Below are 18,788 nucleotides of genomic sequence, written 5' to 3' on the forward strand. Positions count from 1 at the left end.
GGATACGGTATACTCCTGCCGAGGTGAGAGGATCTCTCTTGTTCTTTGCTGAATGTAGCATTTCTTGGATTTTCTTAGTGAGTCTGTAGTTTATAGGTTGTTTTTCATCAGCTTTCCTAACACCTCCAAATAAAGGATTCCCCCAGGCAGGAAGCAGCCAGGCTTTGAATCTGCAAGGCCATTAAATGCTAATCAGGGTGATCAATTGCAATATTCACACTTGCCTCAAACAGACAAGAATTCTTTCTCCCAACCTTGGCTTTCCACAGATATATAAACCCCACTTGCCTAGTTTCCAACAGACCACTGAAAATGCCTGCCATAGATGTGGGCGAAACGTCAGGAGAGCATGCTCCAGGAACATGCCCATACAGCCCGGGAAACTCACAGCAGCCCAGACAAGAGTTCTTTCTCCCACTTTGGACCTTCCACAGATATAAAAACTCCACTTGCCTCCAACTCCAACAGACTTCACTACCTCTGAGGATGCCTGCCATAGATGCAGGCGAAATGTCAGGAGAAAATGCTTCTAGAACATACCCATACAGCCCGGGAAACACAGCAACCAAGTGTCGCCCTCCCTTACAGTCCTCCAGTGACTCCCAAGGAAGGCTTTCAGGACTTTCGTACTCCAACTCCCAGAAGCCTCAGCTGGCTGGGCTAATGATCAGGGATTCTGGGAATTGAAGTCCAAAAGCCTTGGAAGACCAGAGTTTTGTGTAGCACAGCATTAGAGCTGCCTGACACAAATGGAAAAGCAAATCCTTGCCCTGACCCATACACACCAATTTAGCCTTCAACTAAATTAAATCTAATTTACTCCCCATTGGAAACACTGAGGTGATTTTACCACAGCATCCCCGCCCTCGCCCTTCCTTCGCGCTGCGCATGCGCGTTAGCACCTCCCCCTCTCTCCACCTCCCCCTCCCGTCCGGCTTGCAACAGCTGTTGTTTGCAACCGCGGTGAAGGGGCGGGCCTTGGCGGTCCCTTTTGGATGGACAGCTGCGACCACGCCCCGTCCTCAGCCGAGGGGAAAGGAGGCCGTGAGTAGGCGGGGCCTGCGCCGGAAGCGCCGAGGAGGGAAGGGTTGGGGGTGTTGCGCTGAGTGAGTTCGGGTCGGAAGGGAAACAAACTGGTGGGACCGGCGCTGAGGGGACAGGTAAGCCGAGGCCTGTGCGCGGAGGGAGGGGAGGAAAGGCGCCGGGCCCCGAGGGTTAGTTGCCTTTCTCCCCGACTGTTTTGCCCCAAGGATGGCCAGAGGCTCCTCTCCTTCTAGCCCCCTTACCCCTCCGCCTTGGCCTCCTTTCGCCTTCTCGTGTGAATTTGGAATCAGGCCTTTTCCTTTGTCTCGCTTCCCACGCCGCCTCAGTTTTGGGATATCGATAGGGCCCCTTTGTGACTTTTGACCAGGCATGGGCCAACTTGGGCCTTCCGGGTGTTTTGGACTTCAACTCCCACCATTCCTAACAGCCTCAGGTCCTTTCCTTTCCCCCCCTCAACCGCTTAAGCTTAACCGGCTGAGGGGGGAAAGGAAAGGACCTGAGGCTGTTAGGAATGGTGGGAGTTGAAGTCCAAAACACCTGGAGGGCCCAACTTTGCCCACGCGTGCTTTTGACCCATCCGTTATAAAATGACAAAAGTAAGGGAGATATTTCCAAACCGTGGATGGTGGAAACCACGGATACAGAGGGCTGACTGTACTCGAAAAAGAGGACTCTGCTCCCTTTTGCCAGTTCCCTTGTAGTTGAAACCATGGTTGGGAAAGGGATGTTAGGAGCAGCTCTCTTGAGGGTGTGCCTAGGAAAAGCTATTTACGGGGAGAGAGTGGGTAGGTGTGGGTTTGCCACTTTGTTCCTGGTGCTTCTATAAATGCTGCTGCGTTGTTTATAGTTCCTCAAAATGCAGAAGTTCATTTGGTGAAGCTAATCTCATCACAGGAGTCTCCTTACGGGAAGCGCTGTTTGTTCAAAGCCTTCATCCGCTCTTGGGTAAAATCAAGCAGGTGGTGTGTGTGTGTTTTTTTTAAAAAAACTTGGACACAATATTGTGTCACTGGCAGATTACTTACTATTCCTCTGTTTTCAGAGTGTTGTTCTTTATTTATTTACTGTCCTGATTCAACCAGAGAAGTCATCCATAGCAGAGCACTTGGTGAACCAACCAGGACACAAGTATATTATTTGAGAACACATGCCGGTCCACTCTAACAACCACCATATCAGATTACACAGAGAAGCGACTGAAATCCACAAGCATGTAGACCAGGGGTCCCCAAACTAAAGCCCAGGGGCCACATGTGGCCCATTGAAGCCATTTATCTGGCCCCTCCTCCGCGTGCGGCACTAGGGAGGAGGGAAAGGTGCATGCCTTTCCCACCTCCTCCCTCGCCTGGTGCACGCCTTCCAAAGCTTTGTTTTTTTTAATAATGGTATTTTAATTATTATTTAATTAATAATTAATTATTAAGGGGTGCTTTGCTAGTGCTTTTGATGCACAAAGGCAGAAGGGGGTTGGACTAAACGGCCCAAGGGGTCTCTTCCAACCCTCTTTATTATTGTTATTATTATTATTGACACAAAGACAACAGTGTAACGCAGCAAACGAGATATATATGCTGGATTTCGTATCACAAAATCACAAGTTGAACACTTCCCAAACGTTTAGGACTGTGTGATGATGATGATGATGATGATTAACAACATTGAGGCTGGGTGGCCATCTGTCAGGGGTGCTTTGCTTGTGCTTTTGGTGCACAAAGGTAAAAGGGGATTGGACTAAATGGCCCAAGGGGTCTCTTCCAACCCTCTTTATTATTTTTATTATGATTATGATTATTATTAACATCGAGGCTGTATTTGTTCCCATTTTGTTTGTTTACTTCAAAATAAGAGATGTGCAGTGTGCATAGGAATTTGTTTATAGTTTTTTTTTTTCAACTATAGTCCGGCCCTCCAACGGTCTGGCCCCCTGTTTAAAAAGTTTGAGGATCCCTGTTGTAGACAATTTCAACAGAAAGGAGGAAACCATGAAAATGAACACAATCTGGCTACCGGTATTAAAAAAAAAACTCTAACATCAGGACAGTAAATAAAGAACATTCAGAAGACAGTGGAATTTCAGACATGAAACAATCAGGGCCAGCTAGAAAGTTGTTGCTTCAGAACATATCCTCTCAACATAAAAGAATACAGCATTAGTCCATTTTGCATTCTAGTCACAGACTGCATCCACTCTACAACTACCTTTGAATTTGCTTCTTGTCCTATTTCTCTGTAATCATTTAGCTTTCATCCTTTTTAGTTTTAATAATATTATGCCTTTAATTCCCTCATGGTGCAGAATCTGCTTTGTATGCACACAAGATATAATTTAGGATTGATTTGTTTGATTGCTGCATCCTTGATAGGTTAAGATACCTCTGAATGCATCCTTGGTTGATAAAGATTGCTTCTATATAGTTGCCAAAGCACAGCAGTGACTGAATAGTACAGGAATATTAATGCTGCTTGGAGAGGATCAAACTGATCAGAAGGCTGGATATCACAGTTGTTGGGTGTAATAATGAATATAACTTTTTGAAATGAGCATTCACACATGAGTATAAAATGCCCTATTCTTTCTCCTTTCCTGCAGTCATTCTTACATTTTGATCAAAATATAACCAGTAGTGCTAATTCTGCAACAATGTAAAAATCGAATGGAATAGTTAACTGTTACCAGCAATTGGCATTCTCACATTCAATTTTATGTTATGATAGTGTGTATCTCGGTTCTCTGACTTGTACAGACCATGTTCAAATATGAGGCTTTCCCTATTGTTCCTAAAAGGTAACGGAAGGGCAATAAAACTAAGAGGACAAAAAGTGTAAATGATTTCACATGTATCTATAACATCATGAATCATTTTGATTTTTTAAATGTACAAACGTATGCATATTGGTAATTGCGAGATTTTACTTTATTCTGCACAATTCTCATAACTGCTATTGGTCTGCAAGTCCCAGCAGACCCAGACAGCATATTCAGTGGTGAGGAATGCTGGAAGCTGCAATCCAACACCATCTGAAAGACAACATGATTCCCATCCTTGGAGTATGGTGTTGTGTGTATAAGATTTTAATGGTAGTGGGCTGTCCATTGTTTTTATGGAGAGTTTTTTCAAGTGGTTATAGATGTTTGTAAAATCATATTTAGTTCTTTGTTTGTTTATTTTTTAAAGCCATCATTATTACTATTTCTCAAACATTGCTTTTTTGGGTGTAATAATATACTGTGCAAATTTCAACAAGAAATAATAGATGCTGAAGTTACACATTTTTGTTCCTCTGATTGTTTTATCCTACCTCTCTAGATAGAAAAGAATTTTCTGTTGATGTTTGTATCAGATTGAGGGGAAAAATCAAAAGGGATTTATTGAAATCCATAGCAGTTCTCAGTGAAGTACAAAACAATGGTCAACTGTCAAGAGTCCTGTACAGTTCTTTATTGTGAGCATTCTGTGGGTGGAGTTTGGCCAGGCTTGTTAGAATGAGAAAGAGGGATATTGGCCATATCAGCAGACATACTCATCTTTCCACAGAAATTGCCATTCTCAATAAGGCAGTACAGTAGAGTCTCACTTATCCAACGTTCTGGATTATCCAACGCATTTTTGTAGTCAATGTTTTCAATATGTTGTGATATTTTGGTGCTAAATTCGTAAATACAGTAATTACTACATAGCATTACTATGTATTGAACTACTTTTTCTGTCAAATGTGTTGTATAACATGATGTTTTGGTGCTTAATTTGTAAAATCATAACCTAACTTTAATAGCTTTAATAACTGCCGGCCCGTTTATGTTGGATAAGTGAGACTCTACTGTATTTCGGAGTTCTTTTGATATTTTTTAATTTTTTCAGATCAGATACCATATGATATTGTGGGTTTCAGGCTTGGTGATGAGACATACATTCTGTTCTTTTTCCTGTCTTTATGGCCAGAACTGAGAGTTTGCTTTCTTTTTTTTCTTTTTTTAGAAATTTTATTACATTCCAACAATTAACAAAATTTTAGCGATGCATGTCTTATTTCAATATACATAATACCAAAAGTAACTAATGCTTAAATGACATTATAAACGATCCTTTGGACTGTAACACCCACCCGCCCTACACTCCCCCGTGGGTTTCAGGGCTGAGAAATAAGTAAAATAATGTTTAAAGTACCCTTTCTCAGGCTTGGTGATGAGACATACATTCTGTTCTTTTTCCTGCCTTTATGGCCAGAACTGAATGTTTGCTATCACTCCCATCTTTCTTCACTTGTTTTCGCCGCAGGCTCCACTTGAGTCCTGTCTAAAGCAGAGCACTCCAGGCTGCCTTTAGCTTCAGAATCTTTGCATGATCACAGTCTGGAGGCACATAGTTTAGGACAGGTTTTCTTCTTTAGTGGAACCTCATTTGTCTCACCCTGTAGAGCTATTACAGAGGGGGAAATGGGAAGGGAAAGGGATGGGCATTTGTTAAAGAGGTGAAATAATCCACACATCCATGAATATCAAGAAACTGTTCCAAAACCAAATTGACTTGTGTCATCCTTCTCAAAATGTAGCTGTTATGGGACATAGATTTGCATAGACCAGTGGTTCTCAATCTGTGGGTCCCCAGATGTTTTGGCCTTCAACTCCCAGAAATCCTAGCAGCTAGTAAACTGGCTGGGATTTCTGGAAGTTGTAGGCCAAAACACTTGGGGACTAGATAACAGCAAGATCTTCTGAATTCTCATTTCATAGGTTGCATTTGATCTGTTCATATTAGTATCATAATTCAGCATTAATTTCCATAGTTCTATATGAGCAATAATTGTTTCCAAAACTGAATTGAGAAAAATATTCAAACAGGAAAGGAGGAACATATGGGCATGTGACCAACAAGTAACCGCATCTAAGGAGGTAGACAGCATTAGCTTTGAATCTGTACTCTCTCCCTCCCACCAATTATGTTTTATTTAGAAAGTCAATAGTTAAGAAGCGTCTTCATTTCAACTAAGTATAATATAACAAAGGATTTTACATAATTTCTCTTTTTAAAACATTTACAGTTGCAGTATCTTAAGAAGAAGGGAAGTTTGTGGAGTAAAAGTCCCAATGGCAGAACTATCTGCACACTTATCACAGGTCCAGCGTGGGCAATTGAAAGAGACCTCTCCTGACAACCATTTGACCAATACTGTACGTAAGAATTAATTTTATTAACATGCCAGAATGTCAAGCACTATGTATTGTAGTTACGATATAGACTGCCTTACAGCAGAACCTTCCAAACATTTCATGTTGGTGGCATACGTTGTAGATATGCGTCATTTTGCAACATTATAATTTAGTTTTACTAGCAAACCAGGGGTTCAGCCTACCCCCTAGAAGAGATACATGCACATAAATAAACCATAATAAAGAAATGTATGGGAACACAACATATCTCACAAAAACCTTTCATTTAATTTTGTAAAAATAAATGATTTGTAAGATAATTACATTTCCGAGATTTTTTTTGTAATCTCCATTACATGCGCACGACACACCTACATACTGCAGCTGACACACTAATGTGTCGGTTTGGAAAGCTCTGTCTCACAAGATTGCTGTGAGCATGAAATAGAAAAAGAAATTGTGTGTTTCCTTAAGCACAAAGAAAATGTGTACATTTATTAAATAGTGTTGATGGTGATGATGATGATAATAATAATATCAAAGTCTTAAATGTGTATGCTAAATATCTTTATACCACATTTCTTTTATCTCTTTCTTACGATACTTAAAAGATTCACCAGTTAACTTTATGTAACTTTAAACTGTTCAGCTGCCAAACTGCTTGGGGTTTTTTTTGGGAGGGGGGGGGTACCTTTAGCATGCCATAATTTTTCTTTGCTCTTAAAGTTTAAGAGATTATTTTTCTGGTGTTCCTGATTATAAAACAGTGGAACACCTTGACAGATTGGCACAGCTGTTTGCTTTAAGGGAAATCCATGAAGTGTAGTGTAAGCAACAATCCTTGTTTCCAGTGTTCTCTTTTGATCTCATGAGCATGTTAAACAATAACAATTTTGGCTATAAAAGAGCTTATTTTGGAAAGACCTGTTTCCCCCCTATCCTTGTAACAAGGGCATTGTACCAGGTCCTGGATCTTTTTATGAGTAGCAAAAGGCTTGGGCTTCCATAACTATCAAAGACCCCCAACATACACACACATGTTTAAAAACCCATTTCACTAGTTTTACTAAGAGTCATAGACCAGGATTTTTCATGCAGTCTGGGACAGAAGTCACTGCCAATTTCTTTCCTCCTGAACCTGGTAAAATAGAAGACTTTTGAATGGATGTAGGAACACTGTATCCAAAGCTGCCATTCTTACTTCCTATGGTGGATGGATTTCCAGCTGGTTTTATCACCTTCAGTTGTCAGGTGTTACGATTATAGTGATTTTTGCTGGTAAGATGATCCATCAAATGACATGGCAATTTTTGCAGAAGGAGCTAGAAGTCAACTACAGTATTTCTCCCATAAACAAGTTAATTTCTTTCTAAATCTATAACAGCAACAGTAGAATTAATGGTGGTAGTTTGGTTAGTGTGTAAAAAGGAAGGCTCAGTGCCATATTTTAATGCATTACACATTTGTATTGTGGTCAGTTCTTTTTCACATTCCCCTTGCATCTTGTTTCTGTAAGCTGGGCCCCAAGAAACATTTCTTTCTAAATCTGAGGCTTTATAGACGTAGTTTGCTCTTTGGTTTTACCAGTAATATTGTGGTGCATTATGCAGGGAAAGTTTTGACTGTTTTCCACTATATTTAGTCAGAATAGATCATTGCAATGCTCTTGTAACACGTGTTGTATAATGCATTGGAATGTATAAACTGACATACAGAAAACGTCTTAAACTAGCATTGTAAATCCTGAAAGAATAAGGTCTTAAGCAGCTGTATTTTTGCCAAAGAAGCCAATAGGGATGTGTATTAGATTAAACTACAGTATTAGCTTCTCATGTCTTGAACATCTTTAGAATGCATAGAGCCAAGAAGCCATCTCAATACTGAAATTAAAAAGCATAACTACCCTGTTTCCCTGAAAATAAGATCCCCATAAAATAAGACCTAGTAAAGGTTTTGCTGAATTGCTAAATATAAGGCCTCCCCTGAAAGTAAGACCTAGCAAAGTTATTGTTTGGAAGCATACCCTCCAAACAGAACACCAGAGCATGCAGGATCAGAAAAGGTACATATATTGTTGTACATGGAAATAATGGTAGTAACAAGAAATTCTTGATAGGATTCTGGTTATGCTGGTCTGTGATGACAACTACTGTACAGTATATAATAAATGTTCATTTTTTGTTCAACAATAAAGGTAAATTCTTCTCCATGAAAAAATAGGACATCCCCTGAAAATAAGACCTAGAGCAACTTTGGGAGCAAAAATTAATATAAGACACTGTCTTAGTTTCGGGGAAACAGGGTATAAGAAAAATGGAACCAGAATCTGTAGAAATAAATGGTGCATTTTCAGTGTAAAATTAATGCTGCTCGGCACCACTCTAATTGCCATGGTCCAATGCTATGGAATCCTGGGATTTGTAGTTTTGTGAGGCGCTAGCACTATTTGTCAGAGAAGGCTAAAGAACTTGTGAAACTATAACTTCCATGATTCTATAGTATTGAACCATGGCAATCAAAGAGGTGTCAAACTGCATTAATTCAACAGAGTAGGTTTCCCCAAAGATATCAGTGTAAATGTGTAGTTTGCCTTTGCTTCAAGAATTGGACTCTGTTTTTTCCTTTTAACATTCTATCTGGCAATTATTAATGGAAACAAATTCATTCCCTAATATTCAATAAAATGAAAGTGTTAGTGTACATATACATGGCAACAAAGATTAGCTTCTACAGACTAGTGTGCTGAATGATGGTAGAAATTTTTAGAAGCAGTCCAGAAATGCTCATTTGAAAGCAGTTTTAGAGGGCACAATCCCAAGATAATAAATTTCCTCAACTTGACACTTGTTTCTCACTAAACACGGAGGAAAGGTCAATGGAAGTATTGAAGTCCATTGTTTGATAAAACACCCCCCCCAGCTTACCTGGAAAATTTATCAATAAAAATTGTATTTTTAAAAAAAGCTCTGTACAATGCACTGCAACTTTCTTTTTGGCGCTGCCTCCTGTATTTTCAATTAGGTAAGAAGTCATGAAGGACCCATGTTCCCATTCTGCATCTTCAGGACTACTAATTTATATTTGACATTAACAATTTATTTGAGAGTTGCCAAGGCTGTTGCTTGACTTTGGTGTTACTCATTCCACCTGAAGATATACAGCTCGTTCTTGCTCCCAAACCAGTAGTCCAAAGATTTGGTTCAAACTTCTTCCTGGGCTTTAATTCCAAAATGGCTGGTGAAACTGAGGAATCTGTTCCTTTGCTTCCACTGCAGGTGGCATCTCTGACCTGTGATCTGTATAATGCTAATCAGGTAGGGATTTGTGTTTTGTACGTACCAGAACAAAGTGCAACAAATGTGACACAATTCCTTGTCATATAAATTGCACCTTTGCTCAGATGTACTGTTCCCAAGTATCATTTTGTTGCTTATTTTCTCTGTGGCAGTTCTGAGCGGCAGCCTTCAGCACATTTCTTGTGTTGAATACTTCTTTGGATCACCTTTTTCCTTCTCTGTGTACTTGTGACATTCATGGCACACTTCAGAAATCTCATATTGTATATATATGAAAATTAGCTCTATTTAGGAAAAGGTTCTTAATATTAATTTGAAAATATGTTTGAGACTAAGGTATTAGCGTGTTTTCAGTAGTGTACTTCTTTTTAGGGTCAAATATATTTCTTGAACCATAATGCAATTAATTGATACTTATGTTTTTGATGTCTTTAAGAGACTTATCTTAGTTGGATGTTTATTTTTAGTTATTTGTCTAGGTGATGTTACTGTTTTTCAAAAAAAAAATTCTGAAAGGATGCTGACTTCAAATGTTTTGAGGTTGATACTTCTAAACTCCAGAGTCCACAAATTGTGTTTCTATTGCACTTGCTTTGTGGAAATGCTATTCTACAAGCATATCAAAGACCTTTGATGTTAAAAAGCAAAAAGAAATGAACAGGCTAACATTAGCAGGAACAAAGGCAGATCCAGAGAAAGGAGTTCTGAGAAAGAGAAAAGAGAGTATATTCAAGCATCAAGGACTCAGGGTCTTAGGAACAATATTGGATTTGAGGACTTGTGCACAAAATTCATGTTGTAATGGCAACATTGAAAATCTATGTAAGTGGATGTATGTATCTAATGTATTCACATGTCCCAAAGGAAGAAAATGAATAGCCAATTTTATAAATACATTTATGAAGTCTCTACCTATTTCTCCCCACTTTCTTTCTCTACTTACTACCACCTTAGTTCAAGGTTGTACTAGAAAGGAGCATTATAATAATCTTGCACAGGGCTCCGTGTAAAGGGAAATGCCACAAATGTTTCTGGCAACATTGTGTACTTTCTAGTATTTGATTTATTTTAATGTAATTTTAATGTGTGTCTGTGTGGTTACATTGAAAAACTGAAATAAATGACTGTGTTTATAATTAACAAATTGTCTTAATGACATAAGCTTTCACAGACACTTTCCAATGCTTCATCACACCATGTTACTTCCATTACACCAATGTTTTGGTTTCTGTAAAATCTAGACTAATTGCAACATTTTAGTTACCTTTAATGACATCAGCATATGGTCACGGATAAGCATTATGTTATCCTGTTCACCTGATTGGCTTTGGGCATCTTCAGGACTAACTGCAAAAAATAGTTTAAAAAAAGAATAGCATAGCAGAGTAGGAAACAGCAGCAGAATCAGAAAGCAATTTGGAACTCCAACTCAAAAGTATTATTTTCAACCAAAGAGGAAAACAACTGTGTCAGATGTATTGTTTCAAAGCATTAACTTCATGCCATGAAAGGGGGTGTTGTGTTGGAAAGAGAAAGTGTTAATTAGTCCAACAGTATTGGCCGTTTTCCTCACCATAGATGATAAATGACTTCTTACACATTGGTTTTTGCCTAATGGTTAAAGAAGCACAGGGAGTATTGTGTATTCCCTGCCAAAATCACAAATACAACTTTATTTTTATTAGTACATTTCCTAACTTGGTTGTAAAGAAATTTCAAATAAAGACATGACCGAAAAAGTGATAAGCTGAGCAGAGCAGCCAAACTGACTCAGTATTTTCCACACTTGTATGTAACATTATTGTATAGGAAAATTGTTGCAAGCTATTTAGGTCTATTAACTTGCATGAGAAATCTATCTTAATGTACTATGATACAGAAATCAAATACAGGTATGTAATGCTTAGTGTAATTGCTGCAGTGGCTCTGCTGACTGCACTGCCTTCGATATAGCTTCTTTTCTCTTCATCCACAAGTGCACAGATGCCCTTTCTATCACTCCGTTTTCCCCACAGTGTGTTTGTTTTCCTTTTAAACGTAATGTAGTGGTAGTTCCCAATTTTCTGTTCAATTGTATATCCAGACTTCTGAATCTTCATTTTCACACCACGTCCTTCATGAAACAATTTTATTTTTCCTGTGCCGTACAGTATGGGGTCATAGACTTTTTCTCGCTGAATTTCTGTTCATATCTTTCATCATTTCAGCAGTGTTGTAGCATCGAATGCTTCCTGACCATTCAGTGTTTCTGTCCTTAAAATTTTACAGTGGGAACGGTGCATGTGCTATGTTGGTATTTACAGATTTGGAATTTTTAAATATTTATTTGCAGAATGATAACATTGAAAGACGGCGTCAGGAGGGTAGCAGTCAGAGACGCACTGATAATCCCGATGCAGCATCTAATGGGCAGCCCCAGAACAGCACTCGGCAAGTGGTGGAACAAGACGACGACGATGAAGAAGAGCTGACATTGAAATATGGCGCAAAGCATGTGATTATGCTCTTTGTGCCTGTCACCCTTTGTATGGTGGTAGTTGTCGCAACTATTAAATCTGTCAGTTTTTATACACGCAAGGATGGACAGCTGTATGTATCAAATTTTCCTTTATTGCTTCTTTTTGGCTTTCATGTTCTGACTATCTTTCCTTTGTGTTCTGCTGTCACGCTAGTCTTTCAAGTTGTGTAGGTGTTGAGCGAGTTGGCCTGTGTTTTAGAAAACAAGCCATTGTCAAATGGATATAGGATGCAGTCCAAATGGAGAGAGAATAAATAAGAGAGAATGTTGAATGTTCCACTCCTTTTTCTTTCCCTTTGAAAGTCTCTTCTAACGGCTTTTCTTCCAGCTGGGCTGTCAATACAGAAATGCAACTCACAAGAAGAAAAGAACCTGGAGGGATGCATATTGGGAAGAGAAGCATTCAACATCCTCTTTTTCTCATGTCACTTCTCTGTTTTAAAGTGCTTCCGTACATTTCTTCCATTTTATACCATTGAATACAGTTACCCCTAATTGGCCTTTAGTGATACTCTCTGGAATAACAAAGAATGTTGTGCTTCTAGTGAAATGCATGATTGCTGGCATACAGATGAGACACTGGGAAAATCCAGCAAGTGTCCCACTGATTACAAAAGGCACTTGTCAGCAAAATTGAAAAGCGGGTGACTCACTGCTCACTTGCCACCTTGCATTCCCTCAGTGAGGACTCTCCAACTTTCTGGAGCTGAATTGAGGGAATGTAGTAATAGAAGGCCTCCTTCTATTAGCAGAGGGACACATAGATTGCAATTATTTCCCCTGATAATGTGCACTTTTTTGCTATCATGTTAATGTTACTAAAACACATTTGATCTTTGATTCTAAATTCATGTGCCGTCTGTCATCAAGATTCCAATCTTTTTAGATTCAGTTGCTCTGTTGCTTTGGGGTGCTAAATCTGCGCAGTGTTTTATGGAAACTATCCAAGATGCTAAACTCTATTCCCAAAATAGATTTAGCAGGATAACACTTGTAAAACTCAGTGTGGAATTACCATCCTAGAGCAACAGCGCCATGGGCTACACTGCGGTAACTTTTATTCAGCATATTAAGATTCCATGTGTCTGCCTTTGAGTTTGTTCTCGATGAATAAAATATCATATATACTTATGTATAGGTATATATAGAATTTGATATGACCCATGGATAAATTGAGGGTCAATCCACAGAGAGGGGAAAGCACCAGTGCCTTGTGGGGGGGGGGGGGGAGTTGTCTCTGACCACCATCACCATTTCTCTATTCAAACATTCAAAATATTCAGATGTGGGACTACAGGGGAGAGAGTAGAGAGGGTTCAGTACTTATTTTAAGTTCTCCCGGGACCGATTAAGCTTTCCAATATGCTTTTTTTTTGCTATGAATTAAGGTGAAGTACTCAGTTTGACCTGTGGATAAGTTGAGCCAGGTTTTTTGCATTAATTTTTTGACTAAAATTTCAATGGTTCTCAACCTGTCGGTCCCCAGGTGGTTTAGCCTACAACTCCCAGAAATTCCAGCTAGTTTACCAGCTGTTAGGATTTCTGGGTGTTGAAGGCCAAAACATCTGGTAACCCACAGGTTGAGAACCATTATTCTAGACTCATACATGATTATATAGGACACTTCGTTTCATAGCCACTAGATGGTGGATGTGTAAAGGTATTCTGAATTATGATTCTCTCTCTCTCTCTCTCTCTCTCTCTCTCTCTCTCTCTCTCTCTCTCTCTATATATATATATATATATATATATATATATATATATATATATATTATGGACTGTTTGTTGAATTCCTCTGTTTATTCAGAAACATTAAAAAGAATCAAGAATATAAACTACATATATTTTACTTCTTATTTTTCTCTATGTTGTATGGCAGAATCTACACACCATTTACAGAAGATACAGAAACAGTTGGACAAAGAGCTCTAAATTCTGTTTTGAATGCAGCCATTATGATTAGTGTCATCATTGTCATGACCATACTTCTGGTTGTGCTTTATAAGTACCGGTGCTATAAGGTGAGTTCAAGCTTGCTGAACTGGCATATCTCATGTCTAGGAAAGTATTGAAATCTTCAGATGTGTCCTCCTTCTAATTTCTAATACTTTTATTTATGATTTCCAGTGTAGGAAAACCAGAGCAGTTGCTAAATTGTGCCTACACTAAAGAGGAGGATCTGACTATTAAAATTGCTCTTTCCACCGTTCACTTATTTTAGAAAAAGATAATTATTAATATGTAAATTGGCAGTTGCTGCTTTACAAATCAAAATGTATCTCAAAAGCTGAATATGAAGATGTGCATAAATGTGATAAATAAAGGATAGGCCAAGTAAAGCCCATAAAGGGCCACACATTTCTTTTGTGGCCCTAGACTTGTCCTAAGTCTCCCTCCCATTAAAAACTCTGTCTGAACACCAAAAAATTGTCGATTACTGTTCTGGGAGACATCTGGAGTAGCAATTTAGCACAAAACACTGCTCAAAAGCCACCACCTTTACCAAAAATACAACTAGAAATGATTTCATGTTATTCCCATTTGTGATTTCTGGCTGATTGCCAATGTTTTCAGGACCAGTGCGGCCTGTAGAGGTCCTCAGAGAATACAAATTGGGTCCTGCGTTCACTGTAATTGGCTGAGTCTATTGGAATAGTGCTGTTTAATTAAAAAAAACCACTGTAAACTAATACACAGTTTTCATACAGGTTTTGTCTAGCTAGGGTCAATACGTCCTGAAACGAACTTTACTTTTCAGCTTAATTTGAAGCTTTAAGCTTCATTGTAACAAAGTATGCATCTACTTATTTGACAGAGAGCTCTAAGGCTGCATATATACTGTAGAATTAATGCAGTTTGACATAACTTTAACTGCCATGGCTCAGTGCTATAGAATCCTGGGAGCTGTGGTTTGATATGGCATCAGCACTCTGGCAGAGGAGGCTTAAGACCTGGTAAAACCACAACTCCTGTAATTCCATAGCATTGCAAAATAATTCTAGGGTTTAGGTATACCCAAAGATTAGTGTGATATCAAAACACAGTCTTCAAAGCATTAGGAGAAACTGGCCAGATAGGAGATCTAGCTTAAAACTTTCCTTGATCCCTTTCCCCATTTGAAAATTGACATGGGGGGTCACAGGATTGGGTTGGATAAAACTATTTTAATGGAGTAATGTTCTTTATCACCTAAATATAGTAGATACCAATCAAACTGTAGCAGGATTGTGATCCTTTATTTCAACTATTGCGGGTACACAACTGTATTGGAGCCAGAGGCCACATTCAGTCATCTGGAATGTCTGATGGGTGCATAAATCCGGCTGTTTATAGAGGAAGAAAGAAATGTTGGGAACACTTGTGAGAGATGAGACTTTAAGCTGAGACTAGAGTGAGTGAAGGGGATGGAAGGAGGGGTGAAAGTATTTGCGAGTGAATTTTGAGCCAGAACTAAAGTGAGGGGTATCAAGCAAGGCAGTGGTAGCATTTGTGAGGAGCTTTTTAGCCAGAGGTGGAGTGAATAAAAGGAGGGGTGGGAGCATTTGCAAGCCAATTTTAGCCAGAACAGAAATGAGAGAGACTGAAGGAGAAGAATGACCATTTGCACAACCTTTGATTGCCACAGCACACTAGAACGTGTCTGCTGTGAAGCCATGTAAATAATGTTTCCTCACTATTAGTAAATCCTTTGATTTCTACCCATGTTTCAAAGTTTGCAGGCTTTAATAATGTTTTAGCAGGGAAGTCGGTATCTGTAGCAACAAATCAATTAGTGTGTGCTGCTGCTGTCAAGTGAGACGTTAGAAGATTTTCATTAAACGCTGGAGACCTGCCTTGACATGTTGTGAAGTGATACTAATTTTTGTTAGACATGTTTTGTGATGTTTTAGAAAACATAGAGATCCAGTGTGGTGTAATGCTTTAAGTGTTGCACTGCGACTCTGAAGAAAAGGTTCAAATCCCTGCTCAGCTTTGGAAATCCACTAGTTGATGTTAGGGCAAGTTACACTCTTTCAGGCTCAGAGCGTGACAAATGCAAACCCCCTGAACAAATCTTACCAAGACAATCTTGTATGAGTTCACTTTAGGATTGCCATAAATTGGAAGCAACTTGGAGTCACACAATTGTAGCATAAATTGTAATCGTATTCAGTGATAATGTTTTTTTTTCAGTATTTATTTAGTGGTGTAAATTCTTTATAGTAAGCTATGGCAATACTGCCCAATAAAGCTCTATTTTCTGTTTTAATATTCCATTTTACAAAAGCCTAAGTTAAGATTTTTCTAACTTATTAGTAGTTAGTTACCCTTTTTCTAATCAGCAGACATTTTTGATTCCCAATTCTTGTGGAAGTGTAAGTAGTACAGTCAGTTAATAGTGGCTGGAATCCAAAGAGACCATGTTCAAATGGATGTATGAGAATTGGTTCATTTCTCCCAGGCAGATTTTCCAGCTCTGAGGATCTTTCAGGACATCATCCCCTCTGCATAGAACAGAGAGGAACCATGAAATTACTTTGAGCTGACTCCTCTCATTACCCCTGTTTTCAGAAACTCCTTTTTTCTACTAAATCAAGACCTGCTGTGGAGGAAAGTCACGCTCCTTGGGGTGCTGCTCCTTTTTGGGGGGTTGATTGTTTCATCTGTAGTTCCAGAGGCTGCAAAAACTACCTGGGGGCAGGCCACACTTTTCTGCTGCCTTGGTCTACATGAAACCCAGCATCCATTTGTATTTTCCAGGGGGAAAAAAACAATATTAACCAGGATCCAAACACTTTTATGTAATAATTTTGAAATCTCACCTTCCTGATAATGAGAAATGATATTTTTTGTTTTACAGGTGATCCATGGTTGGCTCATCGTTTCTTCTCTCTTCTTGCTTTTCTTTTTTTCATTCATTTACTTAGGGTAAGTGTGCAGAAAATCTTGATCTTTAGACTTAGTAAAGATGGTATGACAACCTGCATTTGTTAAAGTGTAAACTTTATGATTTCAAAGTACAACAGGAAGAAAAGGTAGTATATGCATAGTTATGCCCAGTGCTGTGTGCATATGTTCTGTACATTTTCTCAATGGTGAAGAAGAGCAGTCCACATGAAGTAAATTAGTTTCCTTGTGTCTGTCAGTTCCTCTGCCTCTCCTCCACTTTTCATTTTGGGGACTTGTTAAGAAGAAGCTTTCAGTCTCTCTCCTTTCAGTTTCTTCTGTGTTTCACTATTCTAGGTAATTTTTGTTTCTGCTGTAGACTTTCTTTCACTCTACTTACTTCAAAAATTCAAAACTTTCCTTTGTTTCTCTTTACTATTTTTCTTTCTGCTGCTATTTTCTTTGTAAGTCCAGCTGCTACAACCTAGATTAAATAAAGAGAGAAATATATTTTTATCTTCATATATTTTTTTTGAGGATCCATAACTGTAAACCAGTGGGTGCAGGAAGTAGTTAAAAAGTCGCACTGTTATGTTTGTAAATAGGTTAAATAAAGATACTTCAATTTTCTTATTGCAAAGAGCAAAGAAAGGCAGGAGATGTGAGAAATTCAGCATCTCTTGGAGACTGGTGCCATCGAGAGAGTGCCTCTAAGCCATAGGTTCAATGAATTATTTTCTATCTTTTTGTCATTTTCAAACCCAATAAGGGATATTATGCAGTCTTTCACTTCACATTTGTGAACAGTTGTGTTCAGTATAACAATTTCAAAATGGAATCTTTTTTTGGGGGGGGGGGGATTAGGGATAGTTCTCAAAAGGACAACTGTCAACTGTAATTTGTAAACCAAGGCACAAATTGAAAGGAAGGTTGAATAAAGCCTCTTATATTAATATCTATTAATTTAAGATAGGACATAAAGAAAGAGTTTTGACCTTGTACAAAATGCAAGCATAATTTATTTGACTATTGCTATTTTTTGCTTCTTTTCTAAATTTTTGTAAAAGGATTTCTTCTGATTTTTATGTGTTTTAGGGAGGTTTTTAAGACTTACAATGTTGCTATGGACTACATTACTGTTGCACTCATGATCTGGAACTTTGGTGTAGTAGGGATGATTTGCATTCACTGGAAAGGCCCTCTCCGGCTGCAGCAGGCCTATCTCATTATGATAAGTGCTCTAATGGCTCTGGTGTTTATCAAATATCTTCCTGAATGGACTGCATGGCTCATCTTGGCAGTGATTTCAGTCTATGGTAAGAACTTTGTCAGTCTTTTGCTTTTCTACACTTCTTGTTTGAACATAGGGTCTAAAAAAAATGAGTCAAGAACCAAAGTGTTTAATTGATATCTTTTTTGGGGAAAGGTGGAATTTAAATTCGGTTCAGTACAAAAATAAATATCCTTTTAAGCTTGAGAAATCCTGTTATGAATTTCTCCAACACTTTGATTATGCCTTTGTACGTGGACTTTTTCATGACAAAGGAGGAGTGATTTATTTTCCATTTTAGTGGCCTTTGCCTATCGAAGAAATTCTCTCTGATGAAACATAACAAGAAGTGCTAAAGAGGTACATGTTATTCTCTACACCCAGCTTCTATGAGATGTTCCTTGGCAGTTATTTTATTTTATTTTTTGAAACCTTCCCCTCATAAATCTGTTTTTTAAGTCACTGTTACAGGAACAATCTAATAACAACTTTGACTACTGTTTGCATTTGGGATATTGCTTTTACCTCATTTGACATGTCAGGTAATGGGCTGTATGAATTGCTGTAATGTGGCTCGTTTTTGTAGAACCCTTAATTGTCCATGCTAAAGTATGTTTTTCATGCTTCAGTAATTATACAAAGAGA

At 38.6% G+C, this 18,788-nt stretch overlaps 1 protein-coding gene across 4 annotated transcripts in view; it reads left to right on the top strand.

The window, feature by feature from the left end:
* The first annotated feature begins 942 nt into the window (after window positions 1-942).
* Window positions 943-18,788, top strand: part of psen1 (presenilin 1) — a 34,114-nt gene continuing 16,268 nt past the window's right edge. The window contains exons 1-7 of one of the 4 annotated variants that reach the window (XM_062968097.1): window positions 943-1,044; window positions 6,085-6,214; window positions 9,469-9,507; window positions 11,822-12,078; window positions 13,887-14,028; window positions 16,848-16,915; window positions 17,969-18,189. In XM_062968097.1, coding sequence (XP_062824167.1) covers window positions 6,131-6,214; window positions 9,469-9,507; window positions 11,822-12,078; window positions 13,887-14,028; window positions 16,848-16,915; window positions 17,969-18,189 — 811 coding nt within the window. In that variant the 5' untranslated portion in view covers window positions 943-1,044; window positions 6,085-6,130. Of the gene's footprint in view, window positions 1,161-6,084; window positions 6,215-9,468; window positions 9,508-11,821; window positions 12,079-13,886; window positions 14,029-16,847; window positions 16,916-17,968; window positions 18,190-18,788 lie in introns of all 4 variants that reach the window. The other 3 variants (XM_062968098.1, XM_062968099.1, XM_062968100.1) reach the window with 3 other exon arrangements.

Source organism: Anolis carolinensis, chromosome 1, assembly GCF_035594765.1.
Source record: "Anolis carolinensis isolate JA03-04 chromosome 1, rAnoCar3.1.pri, whole genome shotgun sequence".
NCBI lineage: Eukaryota > Metazoa > Chordata > Lepidosauria > Squamata > Dactyloidae > Anolis > Anolis carolinensis.